Here is a 20,574-nt window from a genome sequence, read left to right on the forward strand (position 1 = left end):
TATGGTACAGAAGTAATGTGCTTAATACATCAATACCATATACAGTCTCCTGAGAATTCAATGAGCACCTCTTACCTTATCCCCCAGTATAGGTTTGCAGTATGGTGCATATTGTTCATGAATGTTCATAGCACAGTAAACAGCTGAGTGAGTTGCCACTATTTGGAACTGATTTAATAAATAAAACAATTAATTTGAAGGAGGCATACACAAACAACATGATAATGAGAAGTAGGAATTAGCATGAGGAACTGTCTTCACAGGATTATAGGGAAGTCTCAATGGACTTAATGGACACCTGTTGACTGAAAGTTTGCTTCTATAAAGGAATCAGGTAAAATAGATTTGGGGATTTGATTCATTGGAAACCAAGGCTACAGTTAAATATTTATGATTCTTTGAGTATTCTAGTGTAAAATTAATGTCTCCAAGAATCTTATTAAAATATAGTGACTGACTCATAAAGATTTAGTAGGGCACTACAGTTTTATTCCTCTCTTATATGAAAGCTTGTTTTGTATGTTAAAGGGAAATGTTTGCTTGTCAATACTGCTATCTGTTTAACATGTGAAATGCTAGAATAAAATTTAAGGAAAGGGCAATTGGTTCATATCTTTAAAAGAGTATAAGAAATCTATTATTTTAAAAAAGACTTTGCTCTCTGAGCAGGTACAGTAGATGGTTAAATCTCATTCACCTGAAAAGCAGTCCCAATTGACTTAGTTAAATTCCATATGTGCACATGCCATTTGCAGAAACTGCAGAAACTGCAGAAACCAGCTTTGTGTTTTTGCTGCATTTCTTTGTCAAAATGGCCCGAACCTTTTTCTTGTTGTTTCTGTGTATGTTACATTTGTTATAACCTTGCCTCATGCTGTATGCTTTGTACAAGAACCTGATTGTCTTGGCTTTTTCCATTCTTTGCTTCATTAATGCTCTCCCTTTCCAGATGTTTTGGGTATGTATACAAGCTTGCAAATTACTTTTCCTGCTGTTTTGTGTTCAATGCTTTATTGTACCTCACAAAACCACGTGTGTTTCTAGGAAGTGACTCACTGATAGACAAAAGCCAGTGCTGTACTGTGTTGCTAAATTTGTTTTTGTTTTATCCAAAAATCCTTCCATTTTTCTTTGTTTAAGTATTCTCAACCAATTAATTAAGCAGTTCTAAAAATAAAGTTGAGATTGACAAGTAAACACTAAAGATTGTGTTTTCCACTGTAAATTTCTAAGGTGTCTGTACCTAATCTGCATATTCTAGTACACACATGTGAATGCTGATCTGTTATTGTGTGTATAGTAAATAGATTGCAGTCCAAAGGCTGTGAATCTGCTTATTTACTATTGTACCTAACTGTATGCGCATATGCGGTAAGGCATTATATGCACCTACTTTGCATGTTCAGTTGAGTGCCTACCTTTGGAAATTTGTCTCAAGACAAATATAAAACTCCCATTCACATCATTTCACTGATATTTCCAGAGTTTTGTTTTCTGGAATTGAAGCATAAATGCTTGAATAAATAGTAATGGATTATCGGTGCAAATTTCAGCCTTGTATTTTTAGTTTCTTGATGTCTATGTAAAAAAAAAAACAACAGTTGAATGTTTGAAACTATGGTAACAGTTTACGCACACATTATGTATATATGATAATATTGTTATGATTCTCCATGTTTGATGATTTAATAACAGTTGTTATATATATGATGTTTCTTGTAAATACTGCCCTGATAATAGTGGGGTTGGGGGGGAAGCTTAAAAGAGTGCTAGTTAAGCCTCAGAAGACTCCTTCCCTACTTACAGAGGCCATGGAACACGAATGCAAAAATTTGTCTAAGGGTATATTTGCCTTTCACAGTCTCATGGATCTAATGTAGTTCAAAGAAAAGAAGGAAAAAAAAAAGTTTTCAATTTGTTAAGGAAAATTTTGTTTGTCTCTTTATAATATATCTTAAAAATAGCTAGGATGAAGGTCCAGAACTATCAGTTGTAGGCATTAAATCCTCAGATTTGGTAAAGTAATATGTAAACATCAAGCTGCTTTGAGCCAGAAGAAGTCATGAGCTTTTGGGTTATCCTGAGGATGGAGCTACACTTCTTTTCACATAGGGGTGGGAAAGAGTGGCATGAAGATCCTAAACTTGTTATAATATATATGTCTGAACATATAAAATGTTATATTATATGCCTTATATGTCTGAACATGCTCTTCCATCCTTCTGGGCCAGCCCTTTTGGTTTTTTTGTTTTGTTTTGTTTTGTTTTGTTTTGTTTTGTTTTTAACATCTAATATCAGTGTTTCTCTAATGAATTCTCCAGGTAGTTTTGTGATAGAACTTTGATTCTCACTTTCCACTATTCTAACTTACAAATACCTTTCTTGATACAGTGTTGTCAAAGTATTTTAATTAAATTTCCTGCATGCTTCCAAAGGATATATGGGGGGAAAAAAATCTTGATTTCTGTAAATTAGAGAGAGCTCTCAGCAGTACGTCACTGTATTTTCCTATGGTATTGCATTGAAATACATATGATTGATAACTGTAGTGAAACAAAGCATGTTTTAGAGACAAAGCAATATAGTAATGCAAGAACATTTTTAAGGTCATAGATACGTCTGTGATAACCAAGGTACTTGGACAGGTGAATTAAATATTTTTAATAAGCTAGTTGTTTGCTTCCCTGAAAACTTTTCACACCAGGAGTTTGGATTGAAACAGCATTTTTTCTTTCTCCTAGGCCTATGGAACTGGTAAAAAGTTGGTGTCTGTGCCCAAGAGTAAGGGTTTAGGTTGTTCTAGCAGAATGCAAAGAAGTCTGTGTTCCTTTCTGTTCATCTCTGCTAACAGAGATATGAGCTCATAACTCCCATCCCCATGACAGGGCTGTGATCACCTTTATGAAGGTTGTCAGTCGCTCCTGCTGAGTCTTATGCACTTCGCTTAATAATTTAACTTCCCCTGGAGAAAGGACTGGAATCCAGGTCCTCCCACTCTAAGCATCAGGCTACAGAGGCGGTATCTCTCTCACTCAGTGAATACACAAATGTTTTAAGAGCAGCATAGCATCAGTAAGGGAGATTGAATGGCCACCATTGGCGTGGCTCCCCATCCTATCTGGGAGGAAGACTGAACATTTTTATTTACATTTGTTCTGAATAAAACAACAAACCCAGGGACCACTTATTTAGTATCTATGGACCATATCTGTAAGTCGAGTGATGAGGCATGGTGCAGAAGTATCCATCCAAGTTAGTGGCAGCCTGATGTGGCCACATCCATCATAAGCAATGAGGAGACACTTGCTTGGTCTCCTGAGCAAAATAAATGTTAGACTGGTTCCTTGCAGTCTTTACTACCCCACGTACTCACTAAGAGAGTGTAGGGGAGCTTACTGATGGGTACACAGCCCCTTCTGAGAACCTGCAGTTGTGCCAGAGTCATTTCCATGCAGCTTTCCCCTGTGTTCAGCGTGCTGTGTCCATTTATCTTTCTGCTGCCATCCACTGATTTCAAGCTCCTTTGTTCATAGGCCACTAAACTTTACTTCCAGTTCAAGCTTGGCATAAGAATCATCATTCCACGAATGCTTTTGTTCATGCTGAGCCTCAGCAAACAGAAAGAGAAAGCCCCGTTTTCCTGCAGCACCTCGCCCCTCGGCTCCCCAGATGTGAGCGCCCGGTGGAGCAGCAGCAGATGCCCGGTCTCGCTGCTGCTCCTCTCCCTTCTGCCTCAGGCCTCGCAGCAGCCCCGGATCTTGGGCATGAGCAACGCACACAGACGCTTCCCTGAAAAATAGTCATCCACCCTCCCACCCCCCTTTTTTATGAAACATGCTGGTGGTTAAGGACTTGGTGGACACCAGGGAAATGTAACTGTATTCACAAAAATTTCTTTTATGTCAGAAGTCACATTAAAACACCTGTAGTCCAAGTATCTTCTGTCCCGTTGCATGAAGACTCAGCTAGAGTGGTTATTCCCTCTTACTTGCTTACATTCCCATCTAAGTCTTTTTCCTTCTTAGCTGGCTATGCTAAGGGGGCACAGAAGCTCCCCAGCCTTGCCATCAGTGTGGGGCAGGAGATTAAGAGGACCTGGGTGGTGCTGGGCAAGGGCTGGACCCCATTCAGCATGCCCCCGCTGTCAGCTCCCTGCCAGTCCACAGCAACCCTGGGGCTGGCAGAGGGAAGGGTGTGATGAGAAGAAAGAGACCAGGTACCTCCGTATGTGTGGTGTTTCTTATTGGCCAGCTCTGGGCTGCTTGCACATCGAGCAGCTTTCTGGATCACCTTTGGTAGCACCTCACTCTCTCCGCTTTGATACAGTGAGTACAGGCACCTCATTTAGTTTGGGGTAGCATGCCAAGTACCTATATTCTGGTGCAGTACCTCATGTAGACACTTTGGTGGCCTTACCCCTGATATAAGCACACACGTACATACAGGGAGACACACACACATTCCGTCAGGCAGATTTCCTAGCATATACACTATTCATCAGATCGATGCACCTGTGTGTATATGCCTTTGTATAAACACAAATACTCAGAAATTAAAATTTTCAATTTGAATTTTGTCAGTCAAACGCATGATCTATTTCTTCATCAAGAGGTATGTGGGCACAACTCCAATACTCATAGCTTCCTTTTTATTTTTTCATTTAATTGGATTTCAGATATGACTTTATCATTTCTCAGCTGTCATTTTGTTGCAATATTTTTTGTGCACTTTTAATGCACTGGCAATATATGGTGCTTTGTTTCTTTTGCCTTTGTTTTGGAATTCCTGAGGCTGCCTTAAATGTCTCACCACATTGTGTTCATGGAATTTAAAGATTAACCATTTCAAAGTAAGTGTAGTCATATGAAAGAATTAGCTTAAAAAATAGGGCTAGTGATGTCTGTTCTCCTTAATTTATAAAATTATTTGAAAGTCATTTGTGCAAGGTACTGCTAATCATTTTAATATGATCTGCATTCACCTAGGTACGTTCATTTCGTGCTATACAAATGTAATACGAGGAGGCATTTGTAGAAAAAAGAGAATGCTTTGTCTCTGTGGCTGTTGCAGCACAAGTGATAACTTACAAATCTGTTAATAGGAACAAAACAATGCCACTGATACCAAAGACAAGTAGGTGAGGTAAAATTGATATTAAAGTCATACTGTACTCAGTTCACAATAGGTGAACTTGAGTGTTCCTGCTGAAGACCAAAATCTCTTTGCTTCATATGAGCAATGTTTTGTGGTTTCTAATTTGATCCTTGCAGGCCAGAATCTGGACAGTAGCCTCACCATTTTGTACCACATCCCCATCATGAAACTGCCATCTCATCAGGGTCTTCCTAAAACATAGCACTAATACAGCTGCTGCTCTGTCAAGCTGCATGTCCTAGTAACTCCTGAGTGTTGTGGATGATTTCTGCCCAGGTTTAAAAGGGGTTTTTGTTTCTCCACCTGTATAATAGAATGTATAAGTGTCCCCAAACTCCACTATAATTAATTTTGTTATTAGTGAATTGACGTGGATGCAGTGTGATGTTAGTATGTCTTTGCATTTACTTTAGCTGATATTATTGTAGTGGACTGTTAAATATTTTTGTTTGAAATTCATTTGTAAGGCCCGACTGGTTTGGACTGCCCCCATGATGGAACAAGCCATCTTGTACTCTTATTGCACTGAATTTCTGTTCATTTGGGGGCACAACAGAGATTTGGCATTAGTATATAGGAGAAACTGTAAAATTGCAGTGATTAATGTTGGCTGGGAGAAGTGCTTCATCTCTTAGAGCTGACCTTCTGTTGCATAGTCAAGTGCTCCTGTCATGTAAAATATGTTCCCTTTCTAATGACCAAGGAATCAATGTCAAATAGATTGCGTTGCAACATGTAAAGCTCACTTTAAAATTTGATAGCTTATTTCTGGTTTTGACCGTTATAGCTGGGCTGCTAACATTTCACAGTAGATCTGATTATACTGATGCCTCTCATTATGACTGGGAAATAAAATGTATTCATAGAATCATAGAATCATGGAACGGTTTGGGTTGGAAGGGACCTTAAAGACCATCTAGTTCCAACCTTAATTAATCCACGGAGATGGGAAGCTGCTAACCTATTACTGTGCTGCTGAAGATTCCACACTGTTCCACACTGTCACTGTTCTTTGTTTGGTCTCAGCTCTCTATTTTAACTACCAGTGATGTTTATGTCACATGAAAATTAGGCTTCTTTGCTTACTTTGGTCAAAAGTCAGAGAGAAAATCTGTGTTGAGTATCTTGTTGGGAAGGAATATTCAGAGGTACAGAATGCGCTTTCTGAGAGATGTGACTAAAGAAAGATGGAAAATAAAAAAGCTAAAAAGAGAAGCTATTTTTACCTCAGTAGTTGCAACAGTCTTAGTGTAGTGAAAAGCCAGAATACAAGGAAAATTTGAAGAAAAATGCAGGCTTTTCCAGAAGCTGGAGAAGTACTCCAAGGGACAGGTGATCAGGACCTATTTGGCAACACTTACGACATTTTTTCCATCCATTCTTGGTTTGAGAGGTTGAAACACAACATGTTAGTTCAGCAGCCATGCAGTGTAGGTCCTTGAACTTTTCTCCTATACCAGAGTTGAGAGATATAAATACTGAAGTGCTCTTTAATTGATGGAAAAGATATCCCTCCACCTCAAGACTCAGGTGGAAACTATTAGTTCATAGGATCATAGTTACCTGAAATTATTGCCCTGGGTATGCTTCACAAAAGAAGATAGCGAGGCATCCTCTGCCCTAACAAAGGGTTGATTCCAAAAATACAGCAGGAAATCTAGTATACAGGGATGTGTCCTATACTGACAGAAAATTGCTTCCAGCAGTGTAGCAAATGCTACTTCTCCAGCCAAAATTATGATACACTGGCAAAAGGCTGGATTTTACTGGTACAGTTTGTCTTGAACAAGTGTTTTCAGCAGTCTGGAATGGTCTTAAAAATGATGCATTAGTTGATATTATTATATTGACTGAAGTGTTGAGCCTGGTTTGAAATTGCAGGAAAGCAATTCAAACTCATCATCAGAACAGTATGACAAATTGTCTCTGATCTATTTATTCTAGTTGCCACTTGGACTTTAATTAGGGATAGACTATTGACTATCTTCTACTAAATCACAGAGACAATGGTATTGAATCATTTCAACAATATTTGTATGCAATGAAGTTGCAGAAAACGTTACCATAAGTGTGCCAAGAACTATCAGAAGTCCTGTCTTAAAAAATGTTGTCCTCATTCAGACAGCAGCTGGGCCATAGTGCTTTTATTGACCAGCAGGAAAGCAAGCAACAGTGCTGTCTGTACCAGAACACCATGCACGTCTCACAATCTTCTCTGCTATAAAAGACTGATTGGCATATATGCAGCTACAACTGCAGAAAGCTACAAATGGATGGAGGTGATCTCTAACAGATCCAATACAATGTAAACCTCCTCCAGTAGAGAACATCATATATAGATTTTTCTGGTGGCCATTCAAGTTACTATTTAGTTTATAAAATGATCATAGTAGTCACCTATTGACTTGGAGCAAAAGACTTTCAGCTAAACGGAGACTAGCTGGGGTGCCATGCTCTTTCTTGAAAATTTTGCAACCTTATCATGCTGCCTACTTTATTCAGTTTCTGTTCTAAGAAAACAAAAAGTAATCTCCTAACACCCTTGAAAGGGACATCTGTCTTTGGAGAGAGAGACGTTTCTTTTGTGAATGGCTCTTCAGGTAGCCAGACCACGTAGGTTGTATTTTCAAGCAAATAATGCTTGTCACCAGCACAATAGATAACATGCTGATAGTGTAGTTACAAGAAAATCTTGAATAAGTAAGTATTTGATACCTCTTGCTGACATTTAAGTGTCTGTTGAGTATCTTCTAATATTTACTTTGAACTACGTAGGTATCAAATATGGTTTTGGTTCATGGAGTGTGCACAATCTTATAAGGGGAACCCATATGAATTACAATCTTGTCTGGTTCTATAACTTTCTTTATAGACTTGTGAAAATCACCCAACTTGTTTAATTTCTTAGTGAAGTAGAGATATGGAAAGAGTTGAGCAGGAAAATGTCATTCCATTTCAAGAATGACTTTGCTATTTAATCATTTAGTTTTGTTTCTATTGGAAATGAAGACAGCTTCTACATCACTTGTGAAATCGGACACAGTACATCTGCCATGGAGAGGTTTGCCCTGGAAGCTGCTCCCATCAGGCAGGGTGCCTGGGAGCTAGAAGCATGAGTTAGTAGAAGACAAGATGATTTTCTGTGAGAAAATCACCTTTCCAGAACTCATAGGGTTGTGAGGTTGATACTGTAGTATAAGTTACATTATTGATTTATTTGTTCTTAAAAGTGTTTTACATGTGCTAACCAAATATTTAACCTGGCACCATACTGAGGCCAGTATGTGAAGGAAACCCTGTTATCTGGAGCTTTGGTAAGTTGAAGTAAATGGAAAAAGAGAAGCTTCTGCTGACATAGACACCTCAGTACAACTTACGGCTTATCCTGGGCACTCCAGTTTGAGCAAATTTATTGCTGTGTGGAATTAATGCTTGAGAGGAAATTATGTACATGTAGTGAATTAATGGCATGGGGATTGGCATGTGATGCAGCAGGTGTACTTACCCTGTTTTTTCCTGTGTGCATGAGTAGGGTCATACAGGAACATGTTAACAGTGTCTCTCCAGGTTGGAATCACACGAAGTGGTGGAGGCTGAGAGGGGCAGGGAGTACCCCTTCCCTCAGGGGAAGCGAACTGGGCAAAATGTTCTTGCTAATGGTGCGTTCATTTCCCTAGGGTGCCAGTGACATGGGTGGTTAATGGCTACTGCCACCCTCCTCATGCCTCGGTGGAGCAGCACACCAACCTACCTTAGTTTTTACATTTCATACAACTAACTGCCTTTTAACATTTCCATAACTCTAATTCTCTACTTATCTGCAGCTGAAGTTCAGAGTGAAATTGAGCGGATTTTTGAATTAGCAAGGACACTGCAGTTGGTAGTGCTTGATGCTGATACCATTAATCACCCAGCACAACTGAGCAAAACCTCTCTGGCGCCCATTATAGTATACGTAAAAATTTCTTCTCCTAAGGTAAATTTTTTTTCTAATATTTGTGCTGTGTTCTTTTTGTTTTGCATCATTAAATGCAGATGGTCATATGTCCTTACTAAAGTTCAGAGAGTTATATGTTGCTATTACGTTCCTTTGAATAGTAAAATATTATTAATCAACAGATATCTTAGGTGTTGGGTTACCAAAAAAAGGAAAAGATGTTGTAGCTCCAATGTGTTTTTAGTTTGGGATTGTGCTGTATGTGTTCCTCTGTCCTTTAGTATCAACCATGTAAGTAGTGCTAACAGTTTGTTCAATCGAAATAATAAAGAAAAGAAAGAAAGATTTTAACATACTGAATATCAGAATGATTGATGAACTCTTAACATCTCCTGGTTATGTACTTTCATTTTCTGAAAAAACCTGTGCAGGCCTTGTGAAGAGGCATTTGAAAGAGAAGATCAAATGGTTGGAAGATGGAAGAGGAAAGCAATTAAAGAATTTCAAATTAGAGACAAACAACAACAGAAGCAGCAGAGGAGAACAGGAAGGGAACTTTTTACTGTTGATAACAGAAAAGTAAATGCTGGGGAGAACGTGAGCATTAGCTTGTCCTGGATGTAAGCAGCATGAGAGATGCTCCTGAAGCCAACAAATGAAGAATTTGATCTGCTCAAGTGGACAGCTAAAAGCATGAACATTTTAAGTGGCTATAGATGTACCTTAAGTCCAAAGCTGCTCACAGGCCACTGACTGAAAAATGCTTTCTTAAAATTAATGGGAGAAGGATTAAACATTTTTCTTTTTCTTTTTGTCTCCTCTACCAACATACTTTTGTTAATGTCTTATTTTCCACAGGTTTTACAGAGGTTAATAAAATCTCGAGGAAAATCTCAGGCCAAACACCTTAATGTTCAGATGGTGGCAGCTGATAAACTGGCACAGTGTCCTCCTGTGAGTTATGTTAATTTATGTCTTGTTCAGTTGAGAACATCTGATTCCTGTTTAAAGGTGCCTTTACTTTCAGGCATTTAATTATGTGATCTCTGGGAATGTTTGCCCCCTTCTGGCCATATTTCACTATTGCTTTTTTGCAGAATGCCTTCTGTCTCTGGGTTCTTCACTAGGGTACCGGGAAAAAAAACACTCATTGTCACAGTTATTAGGATGTGTGCTGAACACATTCACTGCTTGAAGAAAACAAGTGTTTGTTTTACCTTTTTTTTTTTTTTTTGGGGGGGGGGTTGGTATTTGTCTGAAAATGGACTAATGAACTCTCTTGATGACTGTGCGGTTTAGGATAAGGCAGGTGGTTTGAGTAGTTCTCCGTGGGCATATGTTACCACAGCCCATCACAGCTTATGTTCTTGGTCACAATTTAGGCAAAGAGCTGTGGGGTACCATGTAGCTGAGAAGCCCTGTGGTTCTTCTGTTGATATGCATTTATGCAAATTCTCTCAACTTCCACGTATAAAGTGGAGGTGATGAGACCCCAGCTGTGTGCAAAATGTGGCAAACGTTGTTATCTGCATACTCGGCTCCCAAGAGTATGTTAAGAACCCGGAAGATAAAGGTTCAGTTCAATTGCAGATGTGGAAATTTCATCATTTAAGTTCAAGCATCTCTGTTAAGAGACTACTTTCCTCAGCTCCTCAAGAAGGCAATGAACAATGCTAGAAACATGCATAGGCATAGGCTCTCAGAGCTGCTTTCAGCAGAACTTCTGTCTCCCTGACCAGGGAGGAAACTCTCCTCTTAAATTTAGATGGTTGTAACTAATCTTACACATAATATTTGCACAGAACTTGGAAACTGGATGCTCTTTCTTACTCCTGTTTATTACTATTATAAGTTAATTGTCTTAGTTTGCCTTCATTTGACTCAGTTATTCTAGGTATGGAGGTCGAATTCCTTTTCTTCACATTCCATTTTGTTCCGGTAGCTTTGAAGCTTTAATATTCAACCTTTTTTTCTGAATATTTGAGTTTTAAAATTTGTTCAAGCTGCTTCTTCCCGTCTTTATTGACTATTGGTGCTACTAAGTGGAAGTCACGAGGAATTGCTTTGGCAAGTGTAATGTTAGCAGTAGTTATGATTGCTGTCTTTTGTATCACTTGCATGAAAAAAAAAAAAAAGGTGAAATACCTTAACACAAGTGTTACAAATGTGGTTCATTTTTGACGAATGGAAAGTGTGATAATCATTGTCTCTAGCTGATCTCCCTTAATCAAGTGGTTATTCTCACTAAAACCTTTCCTTTATTAGGAAATGTTCGATGTAATTCTTGATGAGAACCAGCTGGAAGATGCTTGTGAGCACCTTGCTGACTATTTGGAAGCCTACTGGAAGGCCACACATCCACCTAGCAGCAATCCTCCTAACCAGCTTCTCACTCGCACACTTGCAACAGCCACTCTTCCTATTAGCCCAGGTCCAAATATTAATTTACAGGTACAGTTTTTATGCCATCTCTTCTTCTTTTTTTTTCCCTGTCAACTTCCCCTTCCAAAGCACAGTGTTAGTCTGATACTAGAATATGCCGAATACATCTTACAGCTGGTGATAGAGTAAGTAGTTTTTCAGAAGACAGTTGCCCATTTTTTGTATAAAAGCCAAATACAAGCACATTATGGTTACCACTGCTGTATTCACAGTAGCGTGTGTTAGAATATTCACTAGTGGGCTGTTTTTGATGCCAAAGGTTAAGCAAACTTGATTGAAAACATAATGTGATCTGAAGTGGAATACTTAAGGTTTCATTGTGCCCAGAATGCCACTGTGCCAGTAACATGTGTACCAGCCATAAGCATTTTTATAACTGGTCGTATGGAATCCAGTCAGAGGAATGAAACTGGGCTAGTGCATAGCATGTTCCTGCCTCTGGTAAATCTCTGACTGATAGGCACGCTATCTCTGCTAGGCAAATGCCAGCCCCAGAGGCCCTCCGTGACAAACTGGCTTAAGTATAGAGTAGATCCACAAAGGGTAGGGGGAATCTTTGCGTATCAGTTGTACAGTTGTAAAGGTTGGAAATGGCTAACTGCATTAGTGAAGTCTCAAGGTCAAGGTGGCCCTCCCAGTGTTTCCTTTGCTCTTTTATTCGTTGGCCGTTGCTATGAAAAGTACATATTTCCTTCAAGCCAAACACTGACATAAAACCAGAGTCCTGCTGCATATTGCAGACAGACCTCGAGAGGCAGTCTGCTCTGAACCCACAAGGTACTGTCTAGAGAGCTGGGAAATTCATTTTTTTCTCACCTCTGCACTGACTTGCCTATTGTCATTGGACATATTGTGTCCTCTCTTTTCTCTTTCAACTTTTGCGTTATTTAATCGTATCAAGGTATTCAGCATAAAGAGAGCCTTTCCTCTGTATATGTGTTGCATGGCTTGAAATGAGGACTTTAAAGATGCTACTTCATTATAAACAGTGAGTGACACCTTGAGGTCGAGATTACAGTGGAGATTAAAATGCATCTGTTCCAGCTCCAGGAATGTCTTATTACATCTGAATTTCCACCTAAGTAACATATATGCACCAAAATTGTGTACCTATATATTAGTTAGAATTCATGACTTTGGCTAAGAAAAATACATCCTTTTAGAAAATGAAGGAAAAAAAAAGGTCTCTGCACCCAAATTGAAATGCTGAACATTTGTTTTTTAAATCGCTTTTTGTTGTTATGGTCTTGCAAAACAATTGTGTGTGTGTTGAAGAATTTATTTCCCATTAGAAGACCACAAACTTATCAGGTTCTCTCTTTCATAAGGAATATTGCTTTACCAACCTTACAGGGTATCTCCTTCTGCTTTCAGAAGCAGTTGCAAGAAAAGAGAGACTGTAAGCTGTAGCTCATTTCTGCCTTTTTTTCTATCCTCAGAGCTGAAACACCCTGAAAAAAATGTGAGCTGGAAGAATTTCTGAGTATGAAATTCAGTATCATTGTGTGCAGACTTGCTAGATAAACTTCCTTTGCTTTGTAGATCTGTTAATTATTTTTCTCAAGATTTTTATCTTTTGGGTGTGGATTTATAATTCACTTACTCATAATATTAACCACCTGTCCTGGAGGAGTTATACAGAGGTTAATAACACCTTTTTGAATGTTGTGTTATCTGTATCTCCCTACAAATTAACAACTTTTTATTTTAAAGACTAAAAACAAGAGTGTACTTGTAGTTTTACAGTTTGTTTGTAGGCCTGTTAATCCAAAAGTGTGGAGCAATGGGGGTCCCTTGTGGAATGTAGAACTTAATGTTCCTTTTGTTTCGTTTTCCTATGACACACCTTCAGCTGTCATCCCAAACCTGAGTCTGTCAAGGTCTTGGAATGGAGTGGGTTTACAGTAGCTGAAACCATTCTCTCAGTAATGTTGAGACCCTCTAGTAGGAGAATTTAAAGTGTATGTCTTGTACTATTTTTGTGGACTGCTCTAGAGAGAAAAACCTTGCCACCAGCCATTTGGACTGGTAGGCCCACATCTGCACTGGAAAGCATTCTCCTCTGGGTCCAGTGTGGCACCCCTTTGCCATGAGACACAATTGGTTTTTGTATTTTTGATAGACCCAGGTGTATATTGTAATGACAGATTTGTGTTGCCAGCTGCCAGAGTGGTATTTTTGTAGCACGATGCTGACGGTGTGCATTGCATGGCATGAGGTGCTTGAGGAATGAGCTGGTAAACACCATATCCCACCTGCCTATCTGATGGGCTGCACTTTGGAGCAGTGTCCTGATAACTGACGTCTGTTCTCAGATTTCCTCTTGTAGAGAAATACCTGGTGAATTCCAAAGGGAGACTGGGATCAAGCGCATGGTGTAGGTGATTAGGGGCGCTCTGGATGGAAATAGAGAGCAAGTCTAATTGAGTGTGTGGACACAGACTTTTCTCTCTCGTTTCAACGCTGTTTAGGCTTCTTTTCAAGAACCCCTACTTCTTTGCAATTACAACCTGAATACTGAAATGAGTTTATCTCAAACTTTCTCCAGTTTAGGTGAAAACCTTATGAGATTGGGCCATGAAATTTCTGCACTGCAAAATCTAATCCAGTTCAGAGCCCTAATTTGGTTGTGAACCACAAAGCCAGATCTTAATCCATACTCAAACTGTACCAGCTCAGTGTCCCTGTAATATTTAGTGTCGATGACTTTGCTCATAAATGCCAGTAGCCCCCAACACTATTCTGCACTTGCAGGGTAATAAGAGTATTGGTTCTAAATGTGTTGACTGTGTTCCTGCTCACAGCTCGTTATAGCAAAGGAGATGCATCTGAGTTTCTACACCAGGATTCTGTTCAAAGCAGGTTCAGATTTTGCATTTGTTCTCAAACCACAGCAATGACAGATTTTATTAGTCACAATTCTATAGAGATGCCTACATATTCGGCATTTGGCCATATGAAAATTAAAGGGTTTTCATGTGTGTATCCAGTTTGTGTGTCTTAAAAAGTCATGGTTACAAACTAATAAAAATGTGTTTACACATCCAAAGCAGACATTGCTTTACTCTTTAGCTTTTCACTTAATTCCATTTATAGTTCACCTCCATAGAGTCATTTCGATTCACCTTAAACACATCTATTAATGTTTACAATTACTACGTTCTTTTTCCAGCAAATCGCAATCATCTTGGTAATCATAAAAACAAGAACAAAAAACCTGTATCGCCATTTCTGGTACCTTGTTCTCATGTATGCCATTTGTTTCAAATGAGGAACACATGGAACAGTGCAGCTAGTTGCTGGGAAGTTTACAGTATAAAATACTGTCTGAGAAATGAGGCGATGTCAAATTGCTGATTTGAAATACGTTGCTTTTGATAAAATCCTGATAAAATACAGTTTTTTTCCTGTCCAATTTCCTGTAATTTGACTTGTTGGGTTGCTAGGAAACCCACCTGCCAGGATCTGTGGCTGAAGGACAACATTTCTTCCTTCTCCCAGCTCTTTTCCACAACGTACAAAAACAGAAAGAAAACACGTCTGTGAGCTGCCCTGGAGGCAATCTTATTTTCAGAGATAGCTCTGAACATACGAGGACAAACTTTAGACTAACTTTGGTAACTGCAGTACAGTCTCACAAACAAATGACTGTATAACTTCATTAAAACCAACTTTTAATTTTGTGCCAGTAGCAATGATTTTGTCTTGAAGTTCTTAAGCTAATGTGAGAAGGGTAATTCAATTTCACCATAAACTATTTCTGAAGATTTGGCAATTAAGCTTGAAAAACCTTTGGCTGTGGTTTGGGAATAAAAGCGGGTTAATGTAATGAAACCCCAAATTGAGTTAAATAATGCCACTTGTTCGTTTTGCAGTGATTTCAAAGCATTATGCTGACGAAGAGTAGGTTTGATATTACCTGGTAATTTTTATTTGAGTTTTTTAATAGCAGTGGTGTGTTAGGAAGTTCTTTAGGTGATAATATCACTGTCCTTCCACTTTCCTTGGCAATGGTTTGTATTTTTGGACTCTTAAAATTATGAAGTTAATGTTTTAATTTTTCATTACTATGAGGAAATCAAATTATTGCTGAGAAAAACAGGAGGTCAGTGATACTATTAGTATCATAATACAAACTTTATTGATTCCAGATCCAATTGCATTTGTATTTAAAAAAAAAAAAAAAGAGAGAGAGAGAAGCTACTATAAAAGAGCCAAGGTTTTGTACTTTGGTTCTCTTCTGGAGTCTCCTCAGCCCTCTGTAATCGCTTTCCTATAGTGTCTGTTTCCAAGCAGGCATCTGTAAACTCTAAACTGATACGTGCCCTCTCCTGGCATGATGCGTCCTCTTTAATTTTTCTGCAGTTTGTCCTGCTTCTGCATGCTCTTTTTTTGTCTGGATAGCACTTATTGCTAACTGACACAGTCAAAACACAGGTGACGAGTCAGTGTCACAGACAGTGAGTGCCACCCTCTTTTCTGATTAGAGTGAAAAGAATTGTTTGTATTATAATACTGAATTTTCAGTAAAAGTTGAATTCAAATGTTTTCTAGTTTAGATCCAAAGTGGAGTGTTGTGTACTTAAATTTCATTTGTTTCTTGATGCTTTCTAGTTTAATGCGGTATTGGGGAAAGTATTAAAATGTATAGTCATGTATGTGAACTTACTTACTGGTGGTTGTGACAGCAGGGATCTCAAGGAGACCAGAGGAATGACCATTCAGTCCCTGAACGCAGCGGTTCACAAATTGAAGAGGAAGCACGGGTTGAACCCATCAAGAAATCCCAGCATCGCTCTTCAACCCAACACCATAACCATCGCAGTGGTGTTAGAGGCCTGTCTAGGCAAGAAACTTTTGACTCAGAAACACAAGATAGCAGAGATTCAGCTTACATAGAGCCAAAGGAGGACTACTCACATGAGCATGGTGACCACTATGATTCTCACAGGGATCACAATCACAGAGACGAGTCCCATGGGAGCAGTGATCACAGACATAGAGAATCAAGGCATCGCTCAAAGGAGAGGGACCGGGAGCAGGACCACAATGAATGCAACAAACAACGTAGTCGTCATAAATCGAGGGACCAATATTGTGACAAGGATGGAGAAGTGATATCTAAAAAACGTAACGACGCAGGAGAATGGAACAGGGATGTTTACATCCGTCAGTAACTTTTGCCTCTGGCACTCTTGTGTTTCTTCGAAGTCTTGTAACAATGCCCCTTGAAAATATCTTTGGGTTGTTCATTGCAGAACATATGGTATCCTTCTGTATGCTGATTTGTATTGCTGTTGCTTGCATAGCAATAGCATGAAATAGAATATTCATATACTTATTTTTTTGGTTAGTGCTATATGAATTAGCGTAGTACAACTGCAGAGTCCCTGATGTTGTACTATGCCGTTTTTCAAGCTGTTTTTTGGTAGCTGCCACTTGAACAATATCTGTTGCCATCAAGGTGTTGTTAGTGTTTTTTAAAAAAGAGAAAGGTACATTTGATGTTTAATAACTTCCCGTGTATTCAGCAAGCAAGAATCAGCACATAAAAATCTAAAACTTTTTGTCTGCTCTGATTTTTAATTTGTAATGCACTTGATTTGCATATTGATTTAAAAGCCACTATCTGTTGCTTGTACCTCTGGTGGTCTCCATTTGAGGACGGAATTCAGTCTTGCCTTACACACAGGGGATCATAAAGTCAAAATCAATTTTCTATGTACTGGTACTGTGTACTGTATATACAGTTTATAAATGTTCTTTCTGCCGACACCTTCTTACTATATAAGTTTGATCACACTGTTTTAGAGTCCTAATGCCAAGTCAGCAGATTTGCTTTTGAATTACTGGCAACTGGAACTAGCCTCATTTAGGAAATCTGTAACAGTGTTCAATCTAAATACTTTTTCTTCTGTAGCAGAAAGCTTATACTTCTGTAAATACAAATGAGTGCTTGAGACAGAGGATCTAACCAACTCTTATACCTTACGCTGTCCTTGCAAACCCAACTTTGCATTTTAAATTTTTGGTAAAGATAACTAGTTTACCGCTATAAATTATTCTTCTCCCTACAGGTCACAAAATTGCAATGGACACAACCTAATTTTTGTTCTGCTTTCAGAATAATAGAGCACACGTGATGGAGGTGTGTATGTGAGTGGGTGGGCGATGGATGGGCATACGTGTGCATGTGCACGTTACGCAGCAAAGTGTGAAAATCTACTGAAGAAAACAAAGGTTACACAAAAGCCCAACATGTTTGTTTCTTCACTCTATTGTTAGTTTAAAAATCCAAATTGCAGTCAGGGAATATGAGGGAGTTTACTGACCCAGGTAATTGAGAAAGCATAAATCTGCTGGCTCTTGTTCAGACTTCAAGACAGTAAAAACAGGCAAATGTTACTGTGAGTGTTTCACTGGAAATGTAAAATCTTTGTGTTTTAGAGTATTTGTTTTAGTAAGAAAAGTTTACACAGCTTGTGGAGAATTATTTTGTTGGAAAATAAATTTTTGTAGCTTCTCCACTTTTTCTACACTTGCCAATTCCTCTGCATTCCCACTTTGCAGCCAGCTCACTGCTTTTCCTTCACCTAAAATGTTGTGCTGCCGGTGAGAGCTTAGAAAAACATGACAAAATACTCTGTTGCGAGCTTACTAGAGAAAATGCATTGAAATCAAAAAGAGTGAAAACAGTTTGTTTTGTATTGAACACCTGTTGCACTGGTAAGTGGGGGGAAATTCATAATTATTTTTGGCTACAGGTTCCATACCCTTGCCTAGTGTAAAGGCTGTTCTGCATCACGTATAGTCTTTGTAGTAATTGTATGAATGAAATACTTTTTGTATTTCACTGTAAATATCGCATTATATAAAGACTGTAGTGGGATAATAATTCATTTAGCTGGAATTTCTTTTTATTTATTCTTTTAATTCTGGGAATATCAGCATTGCCTGATTTTTGAATATCATTTTAGTGAAATGGAGGTGCATGCTTTCTCTAGCATCCAAGCAGTTCAGTTTGACTCTCTTAAACATACTTTGCTCTCCCTCATGCTTCATATGCATTTTTTACAACTCAAGAGTGTGAAATTCTGCTGTCAGGTATTTGGATGTTCCTCCTAGTGCTGCTGACTGTTGTGGTTATTCAAGGGTAGTAGTTGGTTCAAAGCATGAACTGTGGGGAACACAAGGGAAAAGGTATATTTTCTAGAAACAAAATTCTCAGCATTTCTCTAAACATCTAAATGACTTTGTAGACAAAGGAAGCATAGGTAAGTAGACCTGCTGTATTACTCAATGGATATATAAGAATATATAAAAAGTGGCTTTTGATACAAGGGGATTATCAGGGTATCAGTGGAGAAAAACATTGAAAGAGTTTGTTATTTGAATCATATCAGATCGCATTTTAATGCAAAAAGTTGTATTGTCTTGCTCTATATAGCCTGGCTTTAGGTATTTTGCCAGCTTCAGAAACTGCTGTTGCTCCCTGCAACTGTTACATGACAGTTTTGTCCTGCAAGAAGTGATGTATAGATTCCGCTACAATACCTTGAATGTTTTTTCTTCTTTTCTAAAATTTGCTACAGGAGGTGTTAATTTTCCACCTTTCTTAAATTATTTTGAAGGAATGTTTGGCAGAATTTCAAAGCAGTGAGCAGTATATTAAAACCATGGATTAAGGTAGCCATGTACAGACAAATAAAGAGAAAATAAAGAGCACAGTCCAAGTCCTAATATTTAAGTATGGTCTAGATATTGATGTATGGAATATAAATATCTTACAAAGAAAGGCATGTCCCCGTCCAGTTAATGAGTTATCTTTTGTATACTTCAACTAACAATGTATAGGCAACATACTATCACATTTCTTAGGCAGACAGTAGGTTTATTTTAGCCTTGCTAAGGTATTTTTCTTCAGTTATTAAGAGTGACAAATCAGTTGTAATGTGAGCTTGTACTACAGATTTTGCACAATACCACCTGCCTGCTGAGCACTACTTTGAAAAGCACTTTAACAGAATTATTTCAACAAGAAGCTTTAAAAATACTCCAGCTGGAGGACATATCAAAGGTTATTGTGATGAAATGTCTTTGCAGAGTTTTGCAAATAGAAAGTTTAATATTGTTCGCATTAGGATACTAATGAGTTCATATTTCTGTATCTGGTTTCAGGAGCTTTGAATCTGAGGAATGCTAGAGGTCCCAGTGAGCTCCAGTCTTCTTATGTATGTGTGGTACAAAATAACCTGTAAAATTTCTATTCAAATGAATCAGAAAGATGATAAACTCAATGAGTGAGAAGGGAGGAAAATACAACAGTTGAGTGATACATAGGTCTTGTCACCTCTACTCTATATTTTTCTAAAGGATTACAGTATATGGAAGGAATGTGATACAATTTAACATTTCTCTGTATATATGTTAGGTGTTAACTTTTTTTGTATGTCTTTTCAAATGAGTACACATCTGTGTTGTTCAGCAGCTCAAGTCTATCAGTTTAGTATCACAGACATCACGGAAGAAAGGATTCTTGAGGAGGGGTTGGAAGGAGGTGGGAGTAACAGTCTCCAGACCTGTAAAGGAACAGGACAGCGGGGACAAATAAGCAACAGGTTTATACACAGTTCGCATCACTAGGTGTTAAGAGTTGGAAGAAACTATTTTGAAATAGGTTCATAAATTTTATCCACTGACTAGGAATTGAAAAATTAATTTACAGATGAAAAAAAAGAAAAAAAAAACTTTTCTAGAGTACTCATGAATTCATAGGCTATGATATCAGGAGTTTAGAATTTCAGAGTCTTTGATAATTTATGCTTCTAAAGGTGTAAAATATAAATAGTGTCTCCTAAAGATTTGGCCCTAAATAATGAAGGCAGGTTTTAAAGCTACAGTTTTAAGTGGAGTTTGTTAAATGAAGGCTAAGGAAATTCAGTCCTACTCATCAAATCCTGAATCAATCTAGATACCTAGTTTCACTTTTCTCTGCATTTGCATACAGATCTTTTGCATCCTATCCATGCAACTCCTGCCCA

At 38.3% G+C, this 20,574-nt stretch overlaps 2 protein-coding genes across 22 annotated transcripts in view; one reads left to right on the plus strand and one right to left on the minus strand.

The window, feature by feature from the left end:
- The window catches only part of CACNB2 (calcium voltage-gated channel auxiliary subunit beta 2), a 243,918-nt gene extending 225,858 nt beyond the window's left edge, over window positions 1-18,060 (plus strand). For 13 of the 21 annotated variants that reach the window (XM_083824605.1, XM_083824608.1, XM_083824590.1 and 10 more), the window contains 4 exons: window positions 8,979-9,130; window positions 9,950-10,045; window positions 11,357-11,542; window positions 16,222-18,060. In XM_083824605.1, the coding sequence (XP_083680731.1) occupies window positions 8,979-9,130; window positions 9,950-10,045; window positions 11,357-11,542; window positions 16,222-16,710 (923 nt within the window). In that variant the 3' untranslated portion in view covers window positions 16,711-18,060. The remainder of the gene's footprint in view (window positions 1-8,978; window positions 9,131-9,949; window positions 10,046-11,356; window positions 11,543-16,221) is intronic. The other 8 variants (XM_083824603.1, XM_083824604.1, XM_083824609.1 and 5 more) reach the window with 1 other exon arrangement.
- NSUN6 (NOP2/Sun RNA methyltransferase 6) overlaps window positions 16,528-20,574 on the minus strand; it is a 28,292-nt gene continuing 24,245 nt past the window's right edge. Inside the window, exon 15 of the mRNA XM_083824611.1 lies at window positions 16,528-20,112. Coding sequence (XP_083680737.1) covers window positions 20,052-20,112 — 61 coding nt within the window. The 3' untranslated portion in view covers window positions 16,528-20,051. The remainder of the gene's footprint in view (window positions 20,113-20,574) is intronic.

This window comes from Anser anser (genome assembly GCF_964211835.1).
Source record: "Anser anser genome assembly, chromosome: 2".
Taxonomy (NCBI): Eukaryota; Metazoa; Chordata; class Aves; order Anseriformes; family Anatidae; genus Anser; species Anser anser.